The 23,751-nt window shown below is 36.1% G+C and overlaps 1 protein-coding gene across 5 annotated transcripts; it reads left to right on the top strand.

The window, feature by feature from the left end:
- The first annotated feature begins 380 nt into the window (after positions 1-380).
- Positions 381-22,382, top strand: ERG28 (ergosterol biosynthesis 28 homolog). Of its 5 annotated transcripts, XM_051977570.1 has the most exons (7): positions 421-476; positions 1,652-1,818; positions 2,609-2,708; positions 6,406-6,582; positions 16,037-16,127; positions 21,517-21,635; positions 21,808-22,382. In XM_051977570.1, the coding sequence occupies exons 4-7, from the start codon at positions 6,450-6,452 to the stop codon at positions 21,885-21,887; spliced, it is 423 nt and encodes a 140-aa protein (XP_051833530.1). In that variant the 5' UTR covers positions 421-476; positions 1,652-1,818; positions 2,609-2,708; positions 6,406-6,449; the 3' UTR covers positions 21,888-22,382. The 5 variants fall into 5 exon arrangements, with proteins under 5 accessions (XP_051833528.1, XP_051833531.1, XP_051833530.1 ...); XM_051977571.1 differs by lacking the exon at positions 2,609-2,708 and having other exon boundaries at positions 420-476; positions 1,652-1,806; XM_051977567.1 differs by lacking the exon at positions 2,609-2,708.
- The last annotated feature ends 1,369 nt before the right edge of the window (positions 22,383-23,751 follow it).

A 23,751-nucleotide genomic window follows, 5' to 3' on the forward strand; every position in this document is an offset into this window, starting at 1 on the left:
ACCAACAAGCAACCGCCCGTCCCAATCCACTGCGCAAGCGCAGGAGGGCCAGTTCCGACACATCGCGCAGGCGCCAGCCTCCGTCGCGAAAGAATTCCGTCATCACTTTCGTGCTTACGCATACGAGCCCGCCCTTGTCCTCCTCTGAGCGTGGCTCGGGACTCTGCCGCAGTCTGAAGGGGTGTGTCCAACCCTCGATTCTTCCGCCACTCCCCAAAGGAGGGTTGATCACGTGAGCTCGTATCAGGGGAGAGGCTTAGTCGATTCTCAGAGATGATTGGTTTTTCAGGCGGTCACTCCCCATCTCCTGCGCGGAGGAATGTCATTTTTGACCAATCAAACTCAGGGTTGGTACAAAGTGAACCAATCCAGGATCTGATTCGAGAGGTGGGCGGGTCTACAAAAGGGTCTCAGGTGTACACGGGTATTGAAGTGAAATTGAGGGTTGCGCTGGTGCTCCAGGCTTGGTTTGTCAGGTATGGGGAGCGCGGGGCCTGGGAGGGAGGAGATATGCGGAGGTGGGGGAAAAACCTGACCGAGACGTTCGTGAAGGGGAAGAGGTAGGGATGAAGATGCGAGAGAAGGTCAAGGGGAAGGTCTAAAGAGAAGATGAAAGATGAGGGAGGAAAGGATTGGGGCGATTGAAGTGGGGGGGAGGGAGTGTTGAAGAAGGGGTCAGAGCAGTGTGTCTGGGAAAGGATGTGGCGCCCTCCAGGAGGCTTTTTGATCTAAGGATGGAGGAGAGAGATTAGCAGTGAGGAAGAAGAGAGATGTCTGGTTTTCTACTCCCACCTTCATCATCCTTCTGTGACTTTTCTTCCCCTCCCCCGCCTTTTTTGAGCTCTTCTCCCCCCCCCCCCCACCCCTCAATCCCTACCCCCGCTTTGTGGCTCTCTTGCCCCTCCTCCACTTTGCTCTTCTAGCTCCCCCATCCTGATGTTCCTCTCTCTCCCCCTCTCCTTTCACCTGACGCCCCTCGTTTCGCCCCTCCTTCACCTGGCTTTGTCCTTTATTGGGTTTTCTTCCCAGCTTGCTTTTCAACTAACAGGATCTTCCTTTACAGTCCAACTCCTGATAAAGCGGGGTGCTCCAAACATGCCCAGAAGGACGATCATAGGATCATAGATTTAGAGCTGGAAGGGGTTAAACCTACCCAAAGCATCTACAGTGCTAAGCACTGAGGATCTAAAGACATAGGGCAAACAGTCCCTGTTGTCAAAGGGACAATATGTATGTATATATAAATGCAAGATCGTTTTAGGAAGAAAGGTACTAGCAATTGGAGTCTTCATATAGAAGGTAGTACTTGAGATCCATCTTCTTCCTTTTCCTTTGGAGATACATGTTATATTGAGTACTTTCATGGGTTCTTGCAGATTTTACAGTCTATTATCACCTTGGGTAACTAACATGAGGGTTTTCATTCTGAGCCTCCAACTGGAGAACTCCACATCCTAATATCATATCAGAGTCTTCCCTGGGTTGCATTTTTGTTAAATCAAGTTGATTTGATTGATTTGACTGTTATCCAGGACCACTCAATTGAATTTTGGTGGTTTGTTTTTTTTGTTTTGTTTTGTTTTTTTTAAATATAGTCTTATAAAATATAACCTTAGATTCTTCAACTTGAGTATCAATGTCTATTTCACAGGTAGAGAAACTTCATTAAAATATTACCAAACAGGGTCATTCCACTTCAGTTTTCTTCTGATGCCTCATTGTGATGTGAAGGACATCTTGTGTTCTTGAAGTCTATGTCAACAGATTGCATCTCTGACAGGTCCTACCAAGCTGGAAAAGCTTCAAGTACGGACCCAGGTGATAGACATTATATATCTTTCATCTAAGGACCAGCTTAGCTAAAGACACTAACTACCAAGTTGACCACAATATGATGGATTTTGCAACAACAGCAACTGCTGTCTCCTGGGTTTTAGAAGGAATATAATTTCATACCCATAAAATAATGAAATCTCAAATTATTAATGAGAAAGATCTCTTCCAGCCTTATGATTCTTTCTCTAGGTATTAAGCCAATGCTTATAGAGAAGCCCCTAATTTTTCTGGTCTCAATTCCCACATCAGTAAAATATGTATTTGGTATTAAATCAGTAGTTCTCAAACTCTTCATGGTCATATCACAATATTATTATTTGTCAGAAGTAATCTCAGAACACTGTCTTAAATTTGGAACAAAGAAGGGTTCCTGAGTAGGAAGGTTTCCAAAGCAGTGGACTTTGGGATTCTTCTGCCTTCCCTTCATCCCTCTGCCCTTTCTCCTCTTCTTTAATTTCCCAGGAGTCACTGTGGAGCTGGCAGCTTTGTACCTCCCAGGATTAGAACTGGTATGGTGATATTCTCCATACTATGCTAAGAAAAGCAGGCAGCAAAAATGGCAGCTAGAAAGGGACCAGGGATTTTGCAGCATACCTTTTAATAACCACTGGATTACTTGATCTTTGAGATCCCTTTAATCTCTAAATGCTATGATAACCCCTGAGATAATGCCCTGTATTTAAGACTTCTAGAATGTTCTGCTGACTTATCGAGCTTACTTAATGCAATTCAGCAAGCATTTATCAAATGTCTACGTTGTTTAATATGCTAGATGCTGGGAATACAAAGAAAATAACAAATAGTCCCTGCCCTCAAGGAGCTTACATTCTACTAGGGGAATACAACATGTACACAGATAAGTATAATGCAAGGTAAGGAGTGAAGGGGGAAAAGAAAAAGAGGAGACAAAGTTCTTTAGAAAAATTGGAGGAGGGAAAGAGTAGTCATAACTAAAATCGGGATCAGGAAATAATTCACAGATTTCGTAGTATCTGCTAAATCTTAACGAAAGAAAAATTTAGAAAAGTAGAGATGAAAAGAGAGTGCTTTTGAGGCATGACAGTTAACCTTTATGTATATAGAGATGGGAAATGACTAACTCTTCCTAAATTCAACTAGTCTGTTTGGTTGAAATATAAATTAAATAAATAGAAAAAATGTGAAATAAAGATGAAAAGCTATATTAGAATCACATTTTAGAAGGCCTTCAATGCCAGGCTAAGTCATGTGTTTTATCCTAAAGGCAACAGAGAATCATGGAAGGTTTTTCATCATAGGAGTGTCATGATCAGACCTTTATCTTGGTAAGATTATTTTGGCAACTGTGTGAAAGTCATGCTAGAGAAAGAAGAAACTAGAGGTGGGGAGATCAATTAAAAAGCCTTTGCAATAATATAGGGAAAAATGAAATTCTGAAATAATATGACAGCAAGAAAAGGGGAGCTGGTTCAGGTAAAATTGAGTTCTTGGCACCTTTCAGATATGATTGAGTGTAAGAGCAGGGTCAAAAATACCTGAATACATGTATAGTTGATAAATTGCTTGCCTTCTCAAGGAACAGAGAAGGGATAAGAAGGATTGATAGAATTAAGAACTGAAAATTTTGAAAAATTAATGTTAAATTTTTTACATGTAATTTGGAAGTATTTAAAGAAATAATATATATGTGTATATATGCCTATATGTATGTATTCATATATTTATATGTGTGTGTGTGTATTTTTAATAACAGCAAAAAAAATTACAAACTTTGATGGATAGGATAATAGGAAAGTTTATAGGAGAGGAGAGTTTGGGATAGAGGGGTGTGTGGAAAAAATGATTTCTGTTTTGAACATGCTAAGTTTGAGATACTAAGGGGCATCTGGAAGATGAAAAGACAGTCCAGGAGAGAGATTAGGACTAGAGATATATGTAGGCATCACCTGCCTCGAGGTGATAAATAATATCCATCTAGGGTAGTAGGTAAAGGCCATTTAGGGAGAGAATTTAGTGAAGAATGGTCAGGATGAAGCCTTGGATTATTCTCTCACTAAGGATTAAAAGATAGATAGTGATCCAGCAAAGGAGACTGAGAAGTAGCAGTCAGACAGATGAAAGGAGAGCTAGGGAAGAGGCATATCATGAAAGCCAAAGGAGGAAAGAATATCAAAAGGAGAGGATGTTGTTTATTTAAACAAAAAAAAAAGTCCTATGCAATTTCAGTAGAGTGGTTTGGATAGAAGTCAGATTTCAAGTTACCAGGAAGTGAATGGACAATGAAGGGAGGCAGCCCCGAGGTTCTCTCACTAGGAGTTTATAATTATATAAAATATTTTATAAGTTACATAAAATGAAGAAAAATAGTACAGTCATTTGAGAGGGGACAGTGGAATCAGGTAAACTTTTTTTTTAAGAATGAAGGAGGCCTGAGTATATTTGTAGGCAAAAGGGAAAGAAGCAATAAATGGGAAGGAATTAATTATGAGAATGACGGGGAATAATTGGAGTTAACTTCTCATATGGATGGGATAAATGAGGCAAGTAGAACACTTAGCCCAGCAAGTAGAAGAGTCACTTCATCCTGATTAGAGCAAAGGATATGTGAAATTATAGGTTTTAAAGTATTGACTGGGAAGGAATTTTTTTTTTTTTTTTGGACAAAGTAAGTTCATTTGCTCAGCAAGTATTGTAGGGATAATGTTGAAAAAAAAGATAAGCTTTGGAGTATTAACTGCAACGAGTGTAATAATCCACAAATGATAAAAGGATTGCCATTCATCAGTGAGGCCTCAGTTTGAGATTATATAACATGAATTTGTGGTGAACTCAACATGGTTTTGTTTTGTGACTTCCCCTAACAGTATTCACCAGAGGAATTTACTAAAGGACTTCATTATAAGCAGTAGACTAGGTAGGTAGATAAAAGCATCGACAACAACAACAACAAAGTTTGATAGAAGATTTTTCTATAACCAACAAGGCAAGAAGTCTATGATTAAAATGATGGGCAATTTTAATCCACTTGAAAGCAAAAGGATTTAAAATCAGCTTGGAATGAGTATATAGGAAGGCAATCCAAACCAAGGGAAAGTAGAACAACAAATTCATACAGAAGGAAGTATCAGGCCCATGACTACCTATAGTAATCTAACTCCACAAAAAAGCTTCAAATTATGGTGAGAAAAGAACTTGATTAGAAATCAAAAGACTGAGTCTTGAGTTCCAGATATAATGAATTCTACTCACAAACTGACTTAAGTAAGTCAGTTAATCTCTCTGAGCTTCCATTTTCACACCTATAAAATGGTGTAATAGCTGTTACTGTGTGTGTGTATAAAAGTAAAGTATTCTTGATGGTTGGCATGTTGATATGACTGAAATGAGATCAGTTTCCATAAGATCCACTATATACCCTTTTCTCATCTTCATTGTTCCTTGTTTTAGAAGTTGTATATGCCTTTTGACATTCCTTAGTCCAGGATAATCAGAATTTAAGAAATTATTGAGCCCCAGTTTTTAGGATAAACATTAAGAAGATTGCTAGCTCTGTAAGAGTAGCCATGAAGATAAAAGATTATTTGTGGGTGAGCACCAGTAAAGATGTAAAAGACAACTAACATTAGTCTGGAATGTTTGAATACAGTTTGAAAGCTTCACTTCTCCAAAAATGGAAGGATTGTCCCTACTGGAAAGTTAACCCTTCCATCTTCCATGCCCTAAAACTAATTCTGTCATAGATATCTCTGATCACCAAAGCTGCTAGGTAGTGCTTAGCAGAGACATAAAGCTGGTAGTGAAAAGAACAATTTAGAATCAGAGGACATGAGTAACCTTTAAGATCCATTTCAGCTCTAGATCAATGGTCCCAAAGCTCTCTTCTCTAGATCATTAACTATTTTCTTTCCAGGGTTATTATAAAGATGGGGATGAGAGGTTAGAATCAGTGATCTATAAGATCTATTACTTAATGATTATATCAGAATTTGTATCTGGATCCAGAAAGAACACAAGCTTCTCTGCACTGTAGGGAAAGCTAAAGGTAACTGCCTTTTCTACTTGGTTAGGGTTATGGTCTTCCTCAGAGGACAGAAGCAGCTGAGTTCTAGAACTCCCATTTCTAGCAGGCTTGGTTTAGGCTATATGTTGTGAACTGCTGCATGATAACCTAACAAATGGCAGTCATAAGCCTTCTAATTTAGGATAAATTCCCAGGTGTTGTCTGTTGCATTGTTTCTAAGAAGTATTAACAACTTCTGTCTAGCCCTTTCCATGCATATATCTTAAGGGAAAGTAGAAAAAGTAGCACTTCCTATGTAGGCATCCCTAGAGTAACCAGGAGTCAAAAGCACAAGCCTTACTTAATACCTTATATAATTTTTCTTTTATACTGGATACCCAGAGTTGGAGAATGCAGAGCTTCCAAAGGTTCTCAACAACTTTGATAGACTATCTAAACTCCCAAATACAAAACATTTAAAAAGAAATTCTCTTACTTATAAGAAACAAAGTGATTGGCTAAGGCTGAATTTAGTCCCCAATAACTGGTTCCATCCTGTCCTGTTTTGACACCCTAATCTCTGCCCTTAGTATATAGCTCCTGACAGCGAAGTTCCCTAGTGCTGACGTGAGAAATGAGCCGCTTTTTGAATGTGCTGCGCAGCTGGCTGGTTATAGTATCCATTATAGCTATGGGGAACACATTGCAGAGCTTCCGGGACCACACCTTCCTCTATGAAAAGCTGTACACTGGAAAGCCAGACCTTGGTGAGTATCCAGTATATCATATTCTATCCAGGAGTTGGGGATGAATGATGGTCCATTGCTTATGGTTTTTTAATATTTAAAATTTTTTTGTCATTCTGAACTTAAACACCAATAAATATGAGCATTTCCTGAGTCAAAGAAGAAGAAAATAAGTTACACATTATGTATAGCTTAGGTTTTTAAAAATATGTAATATATAGTACATCGACTCTTAAGGTGTCTTGTTTGTGTTTCCCTCTGAATTTTCTTTTCTTCTATTTGCTTTTTAAATGCTTTACTGATGTTCTTATTCTTTTTTTCTACTTTATTACTGTCACAGCCCCTCCTAATATTCTCCTTCCAAAAGATTAAAAACCTATAATCAATAAATATAGTCAAACAAAATAAATCTACACATTAGCTGTGACCAAAAATGTGTGGCAGTGAGATCTCTTTCTTCAGAGAGAATCCTAGATAGAAACTGAGTAGGACCAAATGGGACTCTAGCAGCAGATTGGCACCTCTTTGGGTAGTCTGATGGCACAGTGGATAAAGTACCTGGCCTGAAGTCAAGAAGACATCTTCATAAAGATGAACTTCATAGTTCAAATTTGGCCTCAGACACTTATTAGCTGTGTATCCTTAATCCTGTTTGCCTCAGTTTCCTCATCTGTAAAATTAGCTGCAAAAGGAAATGGCAGACCACTCCACTATCTCTGCCAAGAAAATCCCCATTGGGGTCATGAAGAGTCAAACATGACAGAAAATGACTAAACAACAGCCACAGCAAATGACTCCTCTTTCCCTTGTGAGATGCCAATGAAATATTACTCTCATTTCTTATATCATTTTTAGTTGCCTTTCTTATGATCTTATAACTTTATAAAATCAAAAGGCAGTGGCTCATTGGGTTTTCCCTTCCAAACAGATGAAGAATGACTTACCTATGGTCACAACAAAGTCAGAGACAGTCCCAACAAGAAACAATTCATACTTTTTTCTCTTGATTGCTTTCCTCAGATGAATCTGTTTCCTTAGGAGGGAATCAGAGATGATCATTCACATTTTTCTAGAACCTCTCTGCTATCGATGTTGTAAAATTTTTTATTTCTCTGATGTGATACAAACTGTATAGAGCCAGCATAGAGAATTAAGCTAGCTTTGGCTTCAGCAGAAATCTCCTAGCAGCTGACAGTTCTGTGTCACACTGATAGCTAACCTAGATAGAAATTCCATCCTATTGTATGCAACATCTGGGAGGAGAATGAGCTGGTATAGGCTATGCCTGAATTTAAACAAAACCAGTACAAAATAAACAGGAGAAAAGTATCTGAAGAAATGAGTGGGATTGGCTTCTTAGAAAATTTTTTACCAAAATAAAAGGTTTATAGTCCCAAATGTATATTTATTGTCCCTCATTTGCCAGGCAATCCACTCCAAGCTTTTCATGCATTAGAAGACTTTAACCCATTGCTCCAGTCATATAATTTCTTGGATAGATCATTTGTCCTGCCCCTAGCTATTCCAAGAATTCCCATATAAGGCCAAGCCAGTTTTTCTTCTCCCATTTGAGAGCAATACAGAGAGCTAGAGAAACCTAGCTTTGGGTATCTATAATAGAAAGAAGAAACCTCTAACAGTTGCCAAGAGCAATATACATTTTCAGTAAAACTATAAGCATCTGTAGGTTGTCCACAGATGGATATAACCTTAGATAATTAGGTGGCACTGTGGATAGAACCCTGGAATTGGAGTCAGAAAGGCCTTATTAGGCACATCCTACCTTCTTGAACCTGGCTAAGTCACATGACCACTGTCTACCTCAGTTTCCTCTTGTAGAATAGTCCCAATCAGAGCATTTATGTCACAGTGTTGTTGTGAGGATCAAGAGAGATAATATTTGTAAAGTGTTTTGTAAACCTTAAAAGTGCTCGATAAATGTTAGGTCAGAGAGAGAAGGAACTGCTTAGGTCTTGCCAGGATCAATAAACCACAAGAAACCTCTAATGGACTAAGGATGGTAAAATAGTCTCCATTAGCTCTTAACAGTAAATGAGAAAGAAGGAGTTCAACTGAAATAAATATTGTGAGATTGTTAAATAAACTTTATTCTCCCATCTGTCATCTCCCAACTAGATTGCATTAATTTACTATCCTTAGGAATACTGTGGAAGATCCCCCTACAAAAGGCAGCTGAAGCATAATCTGATTAGAATCTGTGGCATATACTAACCTCATATTTATATTAGCTAGAAAAAAATTACCTTTTTCTCTCTCCCTATTATAGCAAGTAAAATTGTCTGTAGTGTGGCTTCAGGTTTTTAATTTAGGGAATGAGATCCCCTCAAACTAACAGGTTGCCCTGTCTTAAAAGCATTTTCAATTCATCACAGAGAGACATCATGAGGTTAGAGGAAGGCTTAGATAGGGGGTCTCTTCTATTTAGAAATCTACAATTCTTGGATTTCAGAATGCTGACACATTGAATTATATAGCAATAATAACGTTTCCTTTTGTCAGTCCTTTATGACATGGGACACTAGGAAATAACCTTACTTCCATGATGGTGATAAATTCCCAGTCTTTTCACAGATGAAACTTAATTATGACTTATGTTTCAGGAATCATTTTGGTAGGAGTAGCACATATTTGAATAGGCTTTATCCTTTTTATCCTTTGTCATTAATAAAAATTTTGTTTATATCATTTTATGAACCCTAAAGTCTCCTGCATTTTGAGCCCATTCCTAAATTGTTGGATTGCCCTAAATTAGATCTGGCCCAGAATATTTGGCATAGTTAGCAGAATCTAATTGTATCTTTAAAAAAAAAAAAGTTTGTCATAAGGAATAGAGGACACATGAAGAGAGGGCATAAATGCAGTCTAATTTTTCTTAACAACAACAAAAAAAGAAATTCTTCCCTTTTACTTTCTTCCACTGGAGAATGGGTTGCAAAGGAATTTACTCTTTGTGGGACCAAGTTATGCAGAACCTCCCCATTTATACACCTTAAAAAGGTGAAAAAAACATTCCCCTATCCAAAGTCTTTAACCTTTTCTGGTTATTTTGCACAAACAAATCTGTAAGATATAATAAACTGTCCTTGTGCATTAAACAGTTAGTGATAGAGTTGAATGAGCTTTTTTGATCTTTGATGTCTGTACCTTGAAAGAAAAGGAGCAGCTTATGAATCTAGTAGCATTCATGTCTTCATTCAAAGCAAGTGGTACAGGTTTTTTAAAGCCATTAATAAAAGCCAAGGGTTAATTTATTCTGTACTATTTTTATTTTCCCTTTCAAACTTTTTAAGCATCCATCAAATTAACCTTACAGAGTGTATGGAAGCTTCCTTTTTTTCCTATGGATGTGATTCCCCATTCGCTCCTGACAACTTAAGATACCAGAATTTTCTATCTGATATTTCAATCACCTGAGACTGTTTCTTCTCCACTTTTCTTTCCCCACTTTAACAATGACTTGGACCATGAATTAATTATAAACAATCTTTCCAAATATTCTGGAATAGGTCTAATTTAGGACAGTCTAATGATTGATTTAGAATATAAGGAGATATTTATGATCCATAAAATATAACAATAAAATGACTTTACTAATAACAAAGGATACAATACTTAAAGTTTTAAAAAGGCTGCTGTACACACACATACACACACACACACACACACAAAATGTCGCTTCCCTCTGCCCCCATGTTCACTACAGCAGGGAGCCGTGCTAACTCAGAATATTCATTCCACAGGACATTGGGAATTTGATAATTTGATACCAGTTTCCTATATTAGACCTTTTATGGCTCAGTTGGCTAATGGTGATCATAAGAAAAACTTTTCCTGCTCCTGCCTTGTCAAGAAACCAAACCAACCTACATAAAACAAATGATGCACTTATAGAGGAGGCAGTGCTAAATGTAGGATAGAAAAGCCAACCATTTTATGCAGCACTTAATTTGGGTACTCAGACGGTTCTTGGATTCCCTCTACGCTTGTCAATAATTTGCCCAAAATGCACTGTCAGAGGATACCATAGATAGATCAGACCCAGACAGATACCTTAATGAACCTAACTTTACTCACAAACAATTTCTTCCCTAGCCACTGGAAACAAGTTTGATTTAGGCTTAATTCAGAGGATAAAAGTATAGATTCAATAGGGGACCCATGAATTTGTGTCTTATAAAGGCCATTTATTTCATTCTAGAGTTTCTGAAATCTTTCTTGAGTCAATCTTGGAACAGGCTTGGTCTTCCTATATGCTCTCAGGCATATTAAATAAGCTCTCTAGGAACAGCTCTGGGCTTTGACTCCTAAACCTATTCTAGACTGAACCTTCATGATAAAGCCAGACCTACAATGAGCTCCAGGGATAGAAAGAATGTGAACAGTTCTGTATGATATAGGTTTTACCACTTCTCTGCTTTTTCTCTATATGGCCTCTTCTGTACGCCCTGATCTCTGCTTCCTTAACGTTGGCATTCCCAAAGGTTCTGTTCAGAACACTCTTCTCATTTCTTTCAATAAAAAGAGTTAACTCTCTGAAGATGATTCCCTAATATGTATTTTTTACCCCTGCCCTCTCTCTATTTTCAGATACACACCCCAGATCCTCAAGAATAGTTTTCCCCAGAAGTACCATTTACATTTCAAATTCATTATGTCCAAACATAAATTTTTGGTCCACTCCTTTATTTTTCCTCTGTGAGGGAGAACCTGTGAGTTGTCTTTCTATCTAGCTTTATCTAACTTGTCTTCTGGTTTTACTTAGAATGTGGCTGTTAATGTGATTGTGTTTCTGTTTTTTTGAATATTAACTTTATATTGAACAGAAATCTCATATTTAAAATATCAACAGTTAAATTAATATTTTAGGTCTTGAAGCTATAATTTTATATATTACCTGAATATAAAAGATTGCAACGTTTAAGAAATTAGGAGAACGTAAGAGCATTAGGTACTCTTCATAAGTATGGCTAAGAAGAGAATTATAGGATTAGCATAGGAAAAATTATTTTTTCCCTCCTTCCATTTAACAGATACTTATTAAGCATCTGCTATTTGAAAAGTATTGGGCTAGGCCCTAACAGAAACAAAGATCACAATAAAATGTGAAACACTGTCTTCAAAAAGCTTGTTCAAGGAGGCAGGCAGAACATATACTTGAAATTTGAAATTACTGTTTTTCTGATCATTGTAAGATATTTCTAAAGTTTTTAATTGAAACTTTTTGGATTTTATTGATACTTTTGGGGGTCTTGTTTTGCCTCATTTTCCAAAATGCTTCTCCGCCATTTCTTTAAAAAAAAAAAGACATTCTTTGTAATGAGACTGGAAAAAGAAAGATGGGGAAAAAACCAATTCAATAAAACTAACCAGCATATCCAACAGGTCTGACAATCTATGCATTGTTAAACACAATGTCTTCCACCTCTGCAAAGAAAAGTATAAAATACATTTTCTCATTTTTTCCTTTGTAGCCAAGCTTGGTCATTTTAATTATATGGTATCCTGTTTCTGACATTTGTATTCTTTCCATCTCCATTGTTTTCTTAGTAGAATTCTTAAACATAAGGCAAATGATAAAAAGTAGACAGTTTTGACTACATAACATTAAAAATCTTTTGAATAAATAAAATTGAGACAAATTGAGGAAAGAAAGAGCAGAAGAGGGTAGGTGGGAAAATAATACAATTGATTATATGGTTTGCAGCATCATGGGGGTAAGGACAAAACAGGATTGTTTATCTGAAGAAAAGTGAGCAAATCTTCACATAGGGGACAATAACTACTCCTCTTTTTCTTAGAGGAATGCTTGATTGATTTTATGAGACGCATCTCCATTCTGAGGCCATTGATAATGGACCAGGAATATCAGATCACCGGCTCCTGGGAGTGAGAGAAGACCTCTTTTTAATTGGGCAAGGATTGGCAAAGATGGGAGCATTTAGGTCTTTAAGGGGTCTTAAGGATAGCAAACAGATATTGTGGAGTCTTTTAGGAGCCAAAGTTATCAAGAGTAACAAGTTTCATTGGCTTAAAATAATTTATTTACAGAAAGTGTTGAGATAATTCCCTTTGAATTAACATGTTTTTTGAAAATTTTGACCCTATGCTAAGTGAAATAAGCAGAACCAGGAGATCATTATACACTTCAACAACGATATTGTATGAGGATGTATTCTGATGGAAGTGGATTTCTTTGACAAAGAGACCTAACTCAGTTTCAATTGATAAATGATGGACAGAAGCTGCTACATCCAAAGAAAGAACACTGGGAAATAAATGTGAACTATTTGCACTTTTGTTTTTCTTCCCGGGTTATTTTTACCTTCTGAATCCAATTCTTTCTGTGCAACAAGAGAACTATTCAGTTCTGCAAACATATATTGTATATTGTATCTAGGATATACTGCAACATATCTAACATATATAGGACTGCTTGCCATCTAGGAGAGGGGGTGGAGGGAGGGAAGGGAAAAATTGGAACAGAAGCGAGTGCAAGGGATAATGCTGTTAAAAAAAATTACCCTGGCATGGATTCTGTCAATATAAAGTCATTATAAAATAAAATAAAATATATTAAAAAATAAAAATACAATAGAAAAAAAAAGAAAATTTTGACCCTACAAAGTTAACTCAAAATTTTTCTTTAATTAAAGGTTATCAATAGTGAAAACTAAACTTTTGCATCTAAATTGAAAGAAGATGGAACTTTTGAACTTCTGGGCTTTTTTTCACTCAGAGATAGAGAAGAGGTCTTGGGTTGCTATATAAAATGCAAAATAGAGTTATAGAATGGAATGACAGAGCAGAATCAAATATAAAATGCAAACTTTAATTTTCTCGGTATTTTATCACTTTTATTTTGTGTGCTGCATATTTTGTGATTGTTATATTAGGAAAAGAGCTTATCAGAATTAATATTTTATTATAAAGAATTTTATGCAAAAAAATATTTTCAGCTATCTCTAGCAAAAGATTACTATTTGGAGTAATCATTGGAACCTAATCCCCTATTTCCCCATAGGTTCAATGGATCCACATTTGCATTAGAAGAGAAAGCTCTAGTGTCTTGGAAAGAAAGAGGGGAAAAGAGGGGAACAGGAAAAAGCTCCTACAGAAAGTGACATACAGCTGGTGATAATATAAGTGAGTTTAGAAGATAAGAGATGGTATGGAATATATGCTGCAAAATATGAGAGGGAATCAATCAGAGAAGAGCACAAGGATTATCTTACAGCAGGGAGAGACCAGTAGAGATTAGATGGCACATTTGTAGTAGAACTAATCAGTACAGTTGTACAGTTTCTTAATAGCATTTTTCATCAGCTTGTAAGTAGGAGCTAAGTCTTCTCTCTTGATGAATGATAGATAAAAAAACCCATATTAGTGTTTGGAAAAGGACAAGTGAAAATTAGACAAAGGGGAAAGGGATATGAAAGTAGAAGACGGTATGAAGTTGAAATAGATAAGAGTTAAGATTACCTCTGGTTTTAGTGTCAATGTCCAATTTGATGATAAGTCTTTCTGTATTTATCTAGAGCATTCAGAACCTTGAACTAGTGGATTTGTTTGTTTTTTTCTTTCTCATATCCAATATCCAATTAAAACTCTCTGTCCCTAACCCACTAATATAAGCTTTTGTTAACACTTTCCTTTGCCATTTTTTTGTTAATAGATTTTTATTAGTATCTTTTGTTTTTATATCAACTAAATTTTTTTCCTATGTCCCCCTCCTCATAAAGAACCATTCCTTATAACAAAGAACTTTTTTAAAGGAAAAATAAGCAAAACAAATCAATATTTTTTAAAAAATCTGACATATGTAATGTTCGACAACCATGGATCCCTAACGCCCTCTTCCTTTCCCCCCCGAAAGGAACATGGAGAAGATACCTTTTTTTGGAGTCTTCCTACCATTTATATTCATAAATAGTTTTTGTTCTTTGTATGTCATCAATGTAATGTAAATAATGTAATCATTATATTTATACATACATATATATGTAGTTTTTCTGGCTACTTAGCATCAATTCATGTAAGTTTTTTTATATTTATATTCATCTTAGTTATTTCTTACAGCACAGAAATACTTCATTAAATTCATGCATCACAATTTGTTTCCATTTATTTGCTATCACAAAAAGCTTAGTACAATTAGAGCCTTTCTTTTGTCATGACTTTGTTGCTATATATACATCACAGTGGAATCTCTCAATGAGCATTTTATGAGCATTTTAGCCATTTATCTGCATAAATCCAAAATGCTTTCTAAAATTTACTGCTCAATCAACCATTACCATGCCTATCTTCTCATATTCTCTCCAACATCAACTGTTCTCACATCCTGTCATCTTTGACAATTTGTTGGGAGTGAGGTATAATCTTCGGAATTTCTTTTTCCATTTATGTTATTGTTTGTAATTTGAAGATTTCTTTGATATGGTTGCTAATAGTTTGCAATTGTTCTTTTGAGAATTGTCTCCATATGTTCCAACTACTTTTCTTAGGGATTGGCTTTTGGTCCTAAATACTTTTGTTAATTTTCTATATATCTTGGGGTCTAAATCTTTGTTATTTTATTCAAAGATTTTTTTTCTTTGTGGACTGTTTCAGTAGTCTCTTAATCAGTCTTCTTCTACTCTCTTTCTCTCTCTCTCAGCTTCAGTCAATCCTTCGTAGTACTGTCAGATTAATTCTCCTTATGTACAATTTTAGTGTCATTTCTCTCTTTAAAAATCTTATGATCTGTTATAAACCTTACCTTTCACTCTGTTTCACTTTGCTAAAATGGATATCCCTTATGTATATCTGTTGTTGACCTACCTTTGAATCTTTCCTTTTGAGTTCTATATTCCTGGAATTTTCTTTCTGTAGCTCATCTCTACCATTTGAAATCTTGCCTTTCCCAAATATTTATTTCATGAAACTTTCTTTGACTTCCCTCTACTACAATTACAATCTTTTCTCTTCCCTCCTTCCCTGCCATCATGAACTTTGGTTAACACTTATTTGGACCTTTCTTATACATCTGATCTTTATGAGTTGTGTGTGTGTGTGTGTGTGTGTGTGTGTGTGTGTGTTCTTACCCGTCTTCTAGAACTCTTTAAGGGACTAAATAATTTAATGTGTTTTTTTTTCTTTCTCACATTATCTAGTATGTAGCATGATTGTCTCCTAACAGATACTTAGTAAATAATTGCTGTGATTGAAGTTCTATGACAGGTGTCATTTTTGCCCACCAAAGAAAAATACTTTAGCTCAGCAATTCTCACTTTAAAAAACATGACCCATTTTCTACGTTTCCCCAAAAAGAGAAGATCTTCACAATCCCTATGTTATACACATTGCAACCTCTCAACTATTAAAAAAAAAATTCCCAAAAGTTTCTCTTGGTTGCAAATCAGATTTTGCTAGAAATACACCTTATTGACATGTTTCTCATTTCTCTACCATGTAGTGAATGGCCTCCAAGCCCGGACCTTTGGTATCTGGACTCTGCTGTCATCAGTGATTCGCTGCTTTTGTGCCATTGATATCCACAACAAGACGTAAGTAAAAGCAGGGGGAGCGTCATTGTCCTTGTTGTGAGGTTGCAACCCCATTTTTAGCCATTTGCTTCATCATAAATATATTCAGTTCCTATTGATGATGATGTTAATCATTTCTGTTCTTGTAAGTTCTGAGACCCTCAAGTTTAATAGTGCTTTTAATGTGCTAAGGTATACTTTTGAGCCAACAGTGTGAATTGGTGCTGCTATCCCAATGATGTCCTTTTTTATGTCATCTCCCAAGTTACCTAGAAAAGATCCCCAAAAGTACAATTCTCCCATTAAAAATCAGAAGAAAAATGACAACAATGAGACATCATATCAAAATTTATGGGATGCAGCCAAAGCAGTAATAAGGGGAAATTTTATATCCTTAGAGGCTTACTTGAATAAAATAGAAAAAGAGAAGATCAATGAATTGGGCCTGGAACTTAAAAAGTTAGAAAAAGACCAAATTAAAAACCCCCAATCAATTACTAAACTTGAAATTCTAAAATTAAAAGGAGAAATTAATAATATAGAAAGTAAAAAAACTATTGAACTAATAAATAAAACTAAGAGTTGGTTTTATGAAAAAACCAATAAAATTGATAAACCTTTGGTAAATCTGATTAGAAAAAGAAGAGAGGGAAATCAAATTGGCAGTCTTAAAAATGAAAAAGGAGAACTTACCACTGATGAAGAAGAAATTAAAGAAATAATAAGGGGTTACTTTGCCCAACTTTATGCCAATAAATTTGATAACCTAAGCGAAATGGATGACTACCTCCAAAAATATAGGCTTCCCAGATTATCAGAGGAGGAAGTAAATTGCTTAAATAGTCCCATTTCAGAAAAAGAAATAGAACAAGCTATTAATCAGCTCCCTAAAAAAAAAATCCCCAGGACCAGATGGATTTACATGTGAATTCTACCAAACATTCAAAGAACAATTAGCCCCAATGCTTTATAAACTATTTGAAAAAATAGGGAATGAAGGAGTCCTACCAAACTCCTTTTATGACACAGATATGGTACTGATACCTAAACCAGGTAGGTTGAAAACAGAGAAAGAAAATTATAGACCAATCTCCCTAATGAATATTGATGCTAAAATCTTAAATAAGATATTAGCAAAAAGACTACAGAAAATCATCCCCAGGATAATACATCATGATCAAGTAGGATTTATACCAGGAATGCAGGGCTGGTTCAATATTAGGAAAACTATCAATATAATTGGCCATATTAATAATCAAATTAACAAAAACCATATGATCATCTCAATAGATGCAGAAAAAGCATTTGATAAAATCCAACATCCATTCCTATTAAAAACTCTTGAGAGTATAGGAATAAATGGACTTTTCCTTAAAATAATCAGTAGCATCTATTTAAAACCAACGTAAGCATCATATGTAACGGGGACAAACTGCAACCATTTCCAATAAGATCAGGAGTAAAACAAGGTTGCCCACTATCACCGTTACTATTTAATATTGTATTAGAAATGCTAGCTTTGGCAATAAGAGTTGAGAAAGAGATTAAATGAATAAGAATAGGCAATGAAGAAACCAAATTATCACTCTTTGCTGATGATATGATGGTATACTTAGAGAACCTCAGAGATTCTACCAAAAAGTTATTAGAAACAATCTACACCTTCAGCAAAGTTGCAGGATATAAAATAAACCCACATAAGTCATCAGCATTCTTATATATCACTAACAAAACCCAACAGTTAGAGTTACAAAAAGAAATTCCATTTAAAGTAACTACTGATTGTATAAAATATTTAGGAATCTATCTGCCAAGGGAAAATCAGAAACTTTATGAGCAAAACTACAAAACACTTTCCACACAAATTAAGTCTGATCTAACCAACTGGAAAAATATTAAATGCTCTTGGATTGGGCGAGCAAATATAATAAAGATGACAATACTACCTAAATTAATCTACTTATTTAGTGCTATACCAATCAGACTCCCAAAAAACTACTTTGATGAATTAGAAAAAATAACAACAAAGTTCATATGGAAAAACAAAAGGTCAAGAATTTCAAGGGAATTAATGAAAAAAAAATCAAATGAAGGTGGCCTAGCTGTACCAGATCTAAAATTATATTATAAAGCAGCAGTTAATAAAACCATCTGGTATTGGCTAAGAAATAGACTAGTTGATCAATGGAATAGGTTAGGTTCAAAGGACAAAACAGCCAATAACTTTAATAATATAGTGTTTGACAAACCCAAAGACACCAGTTTCTGGGATAAGAATGCATTATTTGACAAAAATTGCTGGGAAAATTGGAAATCAGTATGGCAGAAACTAGGCATTGACCCACACTTAACACCGTACACCAAGATAAGGTCAAAATGGGTTCATGACCTAGGCATAAAGAATGAGATGATAAATAAATTGGAAGAGCATAGGATAGTTTACCTTGCAGACCTGTGGAAGAGGGAGGAATTTATGACCAAAGAAGAACTAGAGATCACTATTGACCACAACATAGAAAATTTTGATTATATCAAATTGAAAAGTTTTTGTATAAACAAAACAAAGGCAAACAAGATTAGAAGGGAAACAATAAACTGGGAAAACATTTTTACAATCAAAGGTTCTGATAAAGGCCTCATTTCCAAAATATATAGAGAATTGACTCTAATCTATAAGAAATCAAATCATTCTCCAATTGATAAATGGTCAAAGGATATGAACAGACAATTCTCAGACGAAGAAATTGAAACTATTTATAGACATATGAAAATATGCTCCAAATCATTATTAATCAGAGAAATGCAAATTAAGACAACTCTGAGATACCACTACACACCTGTCAGATTGGCTAGAATGACAGGGAAAGATAATGGGGAATGTTGGAGGGGATATGGGAAAACAGGGACACTGATACATTGTTGGTGGAATTGTGAACACATCCAGCCATTCTGGAGAGCAATTTGGAACTATGCTCAAAAAGTTATCAAACTGTGCATACCCTTTGATCCAGCAGTGTCTCTACTGGGCTTATACCCCAAAGAGATACTAAAGAAAGGAAAGGGACCTGTATGTGCCAAAATGTTTGTGGCAGCCCTGTTTGTAGTGGCTAGAAGCTGGAAAATGAAAGGATGTCCATCAATTGGAGAATGGTTGAGTAAACTGTGGTATATGAATGTTATGGAATATTATTGTTCTGTAATGAATGACCAGCAGGATGAATACAGAGAGGCTTGGCAAGACTTACATGAACTGATGCTTAGTGAAATGAGCAGAACCAGGAGATCATTATATACCTCAACAACGATACTGTTTGAGGATGTATTCTGATGGAAGTGGATCTCTTCGATAAAGAGAGCCTTAATTGATCAAAGATGGACGAAGCAGCTACACCCAGAGAAAGAACACTGGGAAATGAATATAAACTGCTTGCATTTTTGTTTTTCTTCCCGGCTTATTTATACCTTCTGAATTCAATTCTCCCTGTACAACAAGAAAACTGTCCGGTTCTGCACAAATATATTCTTTCCAGGATATACTGTAACCTATTCAACATGTAAAGGACTGCTTGCCATCTGGGGGAAGGGGTGGAGGGAGGGAGGGGAAAAATCAGAACGGAAATGAATGCAAGGGATAATGCTGTAAAAAATTACCCTGGCATGCGTTCTATCAATAAAAAGATATTAAAATTTAAAATAAATAAATAAAAATAAAAAATCAGAAGAAATTAGATGTCACAGTTTTCTTCTTAAAGCCAGAGAAGCTCTCAGAATTATGCTGTGAGTCATCAGGAAGAAGTCTCGAGGGCTTGACTTTTCTTTCTGATGCCTCACTTGTACACTAGGAGATTTTAATATTCTTAGTGTATGAGCATTCTATGACCAACTCCATTTCTACAGAAGAAAACTTCATTGCTCCAAACTGGTTAAAAAATCAGGCAGTAATTTAATCTTGTACACCAGCGTTTCAAAAATGATATTTGACATATTCTAAATGGGACCAGGGAATTGAGGAAAAGTCTGAAAGAATTTTATCAATAGCAGTATTTTCTCATCTAAAGTATTAATGTTTTTAAATCTATAAATGTTCAGTCATTCAGTTGTGTCTGGCTCTATGTGACTCTTGGGCTTTTTGTTTTTGGGATTTTCTTGGCAAAGATACCGTAGTGTGCCATTGCCTTCTCCTAACTGTGTCCCCTTTTTACAAATGAGGGCAAATATGTGGCAAATTGGAATTAATTGACTTGCTCAAGAAAGCCAGTCTGGAGCCAGATTTGGGATCAGATCTTCCTGACTTCAGGCCTAGTGCTTTATGCACCTGGCTACCCCAGAACTATAGACATAAATGCAGAGAAGTCAGCATTTATATTATATGGCATTTCTTTCAGTATGAAAATAGGATTATTTTTCTCTGAAAGTTCCCTGACCCCATTTATCCAAATCTACTATATCACCCTCAAACCTCAAAATGTCTGATGGACAAATTTTAATTTGAAAAGCATTCCTAGCTAACATCCTTATTTTCACCCTGTTTTGAACCACTAGAGGGCGCTTAAAGCTTTCTTCTCTTTTTAGCACTAGCTCCCAAAACAAAATCGCAGGCATTTTTCAAGAGCCACGTATGTGTATGAGGCCATGAAATTCCAAGATACTTAAAACTCCAGCTTTTCAATACTTATTTTAGTATTTTATTCCTGGCCCCTGAAGCTAGCACCTAGAACACCAAAATGAACTGAACAGATGAGAAAAGTTGGTTCTGAGGGATTTGCAATGAGGTTGCTCTCATTGTGGGTTCCACAGGCTTTTTGTAATATTTTAAGCCTAAAATGGTGTCATTTCTCTGTGTGTCCTTAAGCATGATTCCTGCCAAAGAATCACCCCTCTGGTAAGGTGAGAGATGAATAGTTTCCTAAAAGTTGTGTTATTAATTACTAGTTGGTTGTGCTGTGGCCAGAGACATCCCTTGAAGAGGTCAGCAAAGGATAACTGATGTAAGACTTTGAAGGCAACTTGGTTCAGTGGCTAGATTCTGGAATTCTGTTACATAGAGTTTGTTCTTTTTCCTAACCCTTTCACTAACTAGATGGAAGTTGTTAAGCTAATGATTGGTCACCCCTGCCAGGATATGCCACTTACTTGACAAATGAAAACCTATATTCTGATTCTTTGGTTTTATTGACTTGGGTTATATTTGAAGAGAAGATGATATCTCCAAACAGAGCAAGGCAGAATTCAGCTTATTTCTAGAACCTCCCCCAAGAACTAGGAGAGCACATGCTTTCTCTTGACAGAGTCATCTGTTCCCATTGAATGTTTTTATATGTTGTGGCCATTGAATTCTTTTCTATTGAGTTAAGTATTCTGTGGTCCACAAACCAATAACTTCATGCTCTTATTATCTGCTCCTCTACAGCCTCTACCACATCACACTCTGGACCTTCTTCCTTGCTTTGGGTCACTTTCTCACTGAGGTGTTTATATTTGAGACAGCTGCTCCAACGGTTGGAGTCCTGGCCCCACTGATGGTGGCAAGTGAGTATAAAGTAGCTGCTTTATTCCCCCCTCACTAAAGAATGGTTCATATCCTTCTAAAACTAGGCCTGAATGTGGGAGGAGGATAGGAATGAAATGACAAAAGTTGTGACAATTACCATGTTCATGCCAAATACTTGATTGATTGATGACTTTGTCCTGTGTATTTAAGGTTTCTCTGTCTTTGGGATGCTGCTTGGGCTGCAGTATCTGGAGGTTGAGCGAGTGTCCCGACACAAGAAGAGAAAATGAAGCCCTGAATACATCTACTGTTTGCCAGCATCACTTACCCATGGCTGAGCCTTCTTCTACCATGTTCTCTCCCCACTTATCCTTGTGTCTTTCCTCTCCTTAGCCATCAGCCCCCTTTCCCACCCTATTCTCTTAGTGTTTTGAATTGCAACCACAACTAGGTTTCCCTGACTTCTACCTTCATTTTTGGTTTCATCAGTTGATTTTACTTGTGTGGAGAGAAGATGAGATCTGGAAATCCTAAAGTTGTCATCCTATTATAGAACATCTCTAATAGAACTTTGGTACTAGGAACTTGACTGATTAGAATGGGGTCTCCTCTCCCACTGGGACCAGGACTCTTCAAAATTACTAAGAAAATAGTCCTGTGAATCAGCAAACCTAGAAAGCTATGTGTTACTTCTGAATTTGGAGAGAAAAGTTCTATGTCTTATGGTAGACTTTATGAAAATTGGTGTCTATGTAGATTGTTTTGTAATAAATGGTAAACAAACATGTGTTTCTCTGGGTCTTTTTGATCTAATTTCATCTAACAAAGTAAGAATTTCCCTGCCTCACCTGTGTCCTAAGGCAAGGGAAGAACATGTAGCCATTTATTCCCCTTCCTCATCATTAAAATGACAGATCTCTTTATTTTTAAGAGATCTATATTTTTAAGAAGCAAGGTTCACCTATTCTAGGAATCCTAGAATTGTCTCTAATAGCACTGAGCTTTTAATGTGTTTGCCATTCATGACCCATGCACTTAGGAAAATCCTTCCCCTAGGTCTGGAGTTCATAGTTACACCCAATTACTAGGGTCCTATATAATTTCCTTTTTGCTTCATAACCTTGAATAGATGAATAGCTGGAAAAGCAGAGGAGGAAGGCATACTTAGGCCTTATAAAAGTAAAGAGGAATCAGAAGCTACAGGATAAAACTTGTAAACTACATACCAGCAAACATATGAAGCAACATGGAATAGTAAATAGAAAGCTAGATTGAAAATCAAAAACACCTGAGCTGAAATTACACCTCTGATGTTATCTGTATTGTCATGGAACTAACCAAATTCAGTAAAAATGAATGTGACCAGGGTTACTGAAAAAGAAATTAAGGAGAAATAAGAGGAAAGAGACTGCTAAAAAGGGAAGGATAGCCAAAGGGGTAAGTGGATAGGGCCAGGAGATAACAGTAGAGTTAAGCTAGAATAGCAAAGAAAGGCAAAATGAGCAAAGGAAAAAAAAAAGTCAAAAATTGTTCTAACATTCTTTCATCTAGACATTCAGCAGTATTGGATGTATCCAGGACTATAGTGGAATACAGAAATAAAGATAAAAAACTTGTCTTTAGTCAATGTGTTTGATATTACATAATTTTGTCCCAAGTCTTATGACGTGACTTTTAATTGCTGTAAGCATTCAGAGAAGAAATTAATGAGGAACAAAGTAATTAGGTAAGTTTTTATAGGATGAATTCTGGACTTCTAACCATAACCTGCTTGTCCCTGAGGGATATGGAGGAAGATATACATAAAATCTGTTTGATTCTTTTCTGAAACACTTAAGAACCTAGTAACACTAGCCTCATGACAAAAGCTACAACATAAAAGCAAATGCCAAAAGGTAGCTGAATTCAAGTTATAATAACAATATAAAGCAGTAACCATTCTTGGTTCTAGACTAGATTGTATTACTTTTCTTAGTAGGAAGGAAGATTGAGGACTATGGGTGCAATCAGTTTTGTTTCTCTTTGTTTTTGTTATGAGAGTACATATTGGAACCTGGGAGGTAGGAAAAGCAAAAGGTATCAAAGCTTACAAGTAACTTTTATCGTGTTCTATGTGGCTTATCTGAAGTATCAAATAACCTTGTAAGGATACTG

This window comes from Antechinus flavipes, chromosome 2 (assembly GCF_016432865.1).
Source record: "Antechinus flavipes isolate AdamAnt ecotype Samford, QLD, Australia chromosome 2, AdamAnt_v2, whole genome shotgun sequence".
NCBI lineage: Eukaryota > Metazoa > Chordata > Mammalia > Dasyuromorphia > Dasyuridae > Antechinus > Antechinus flavipes.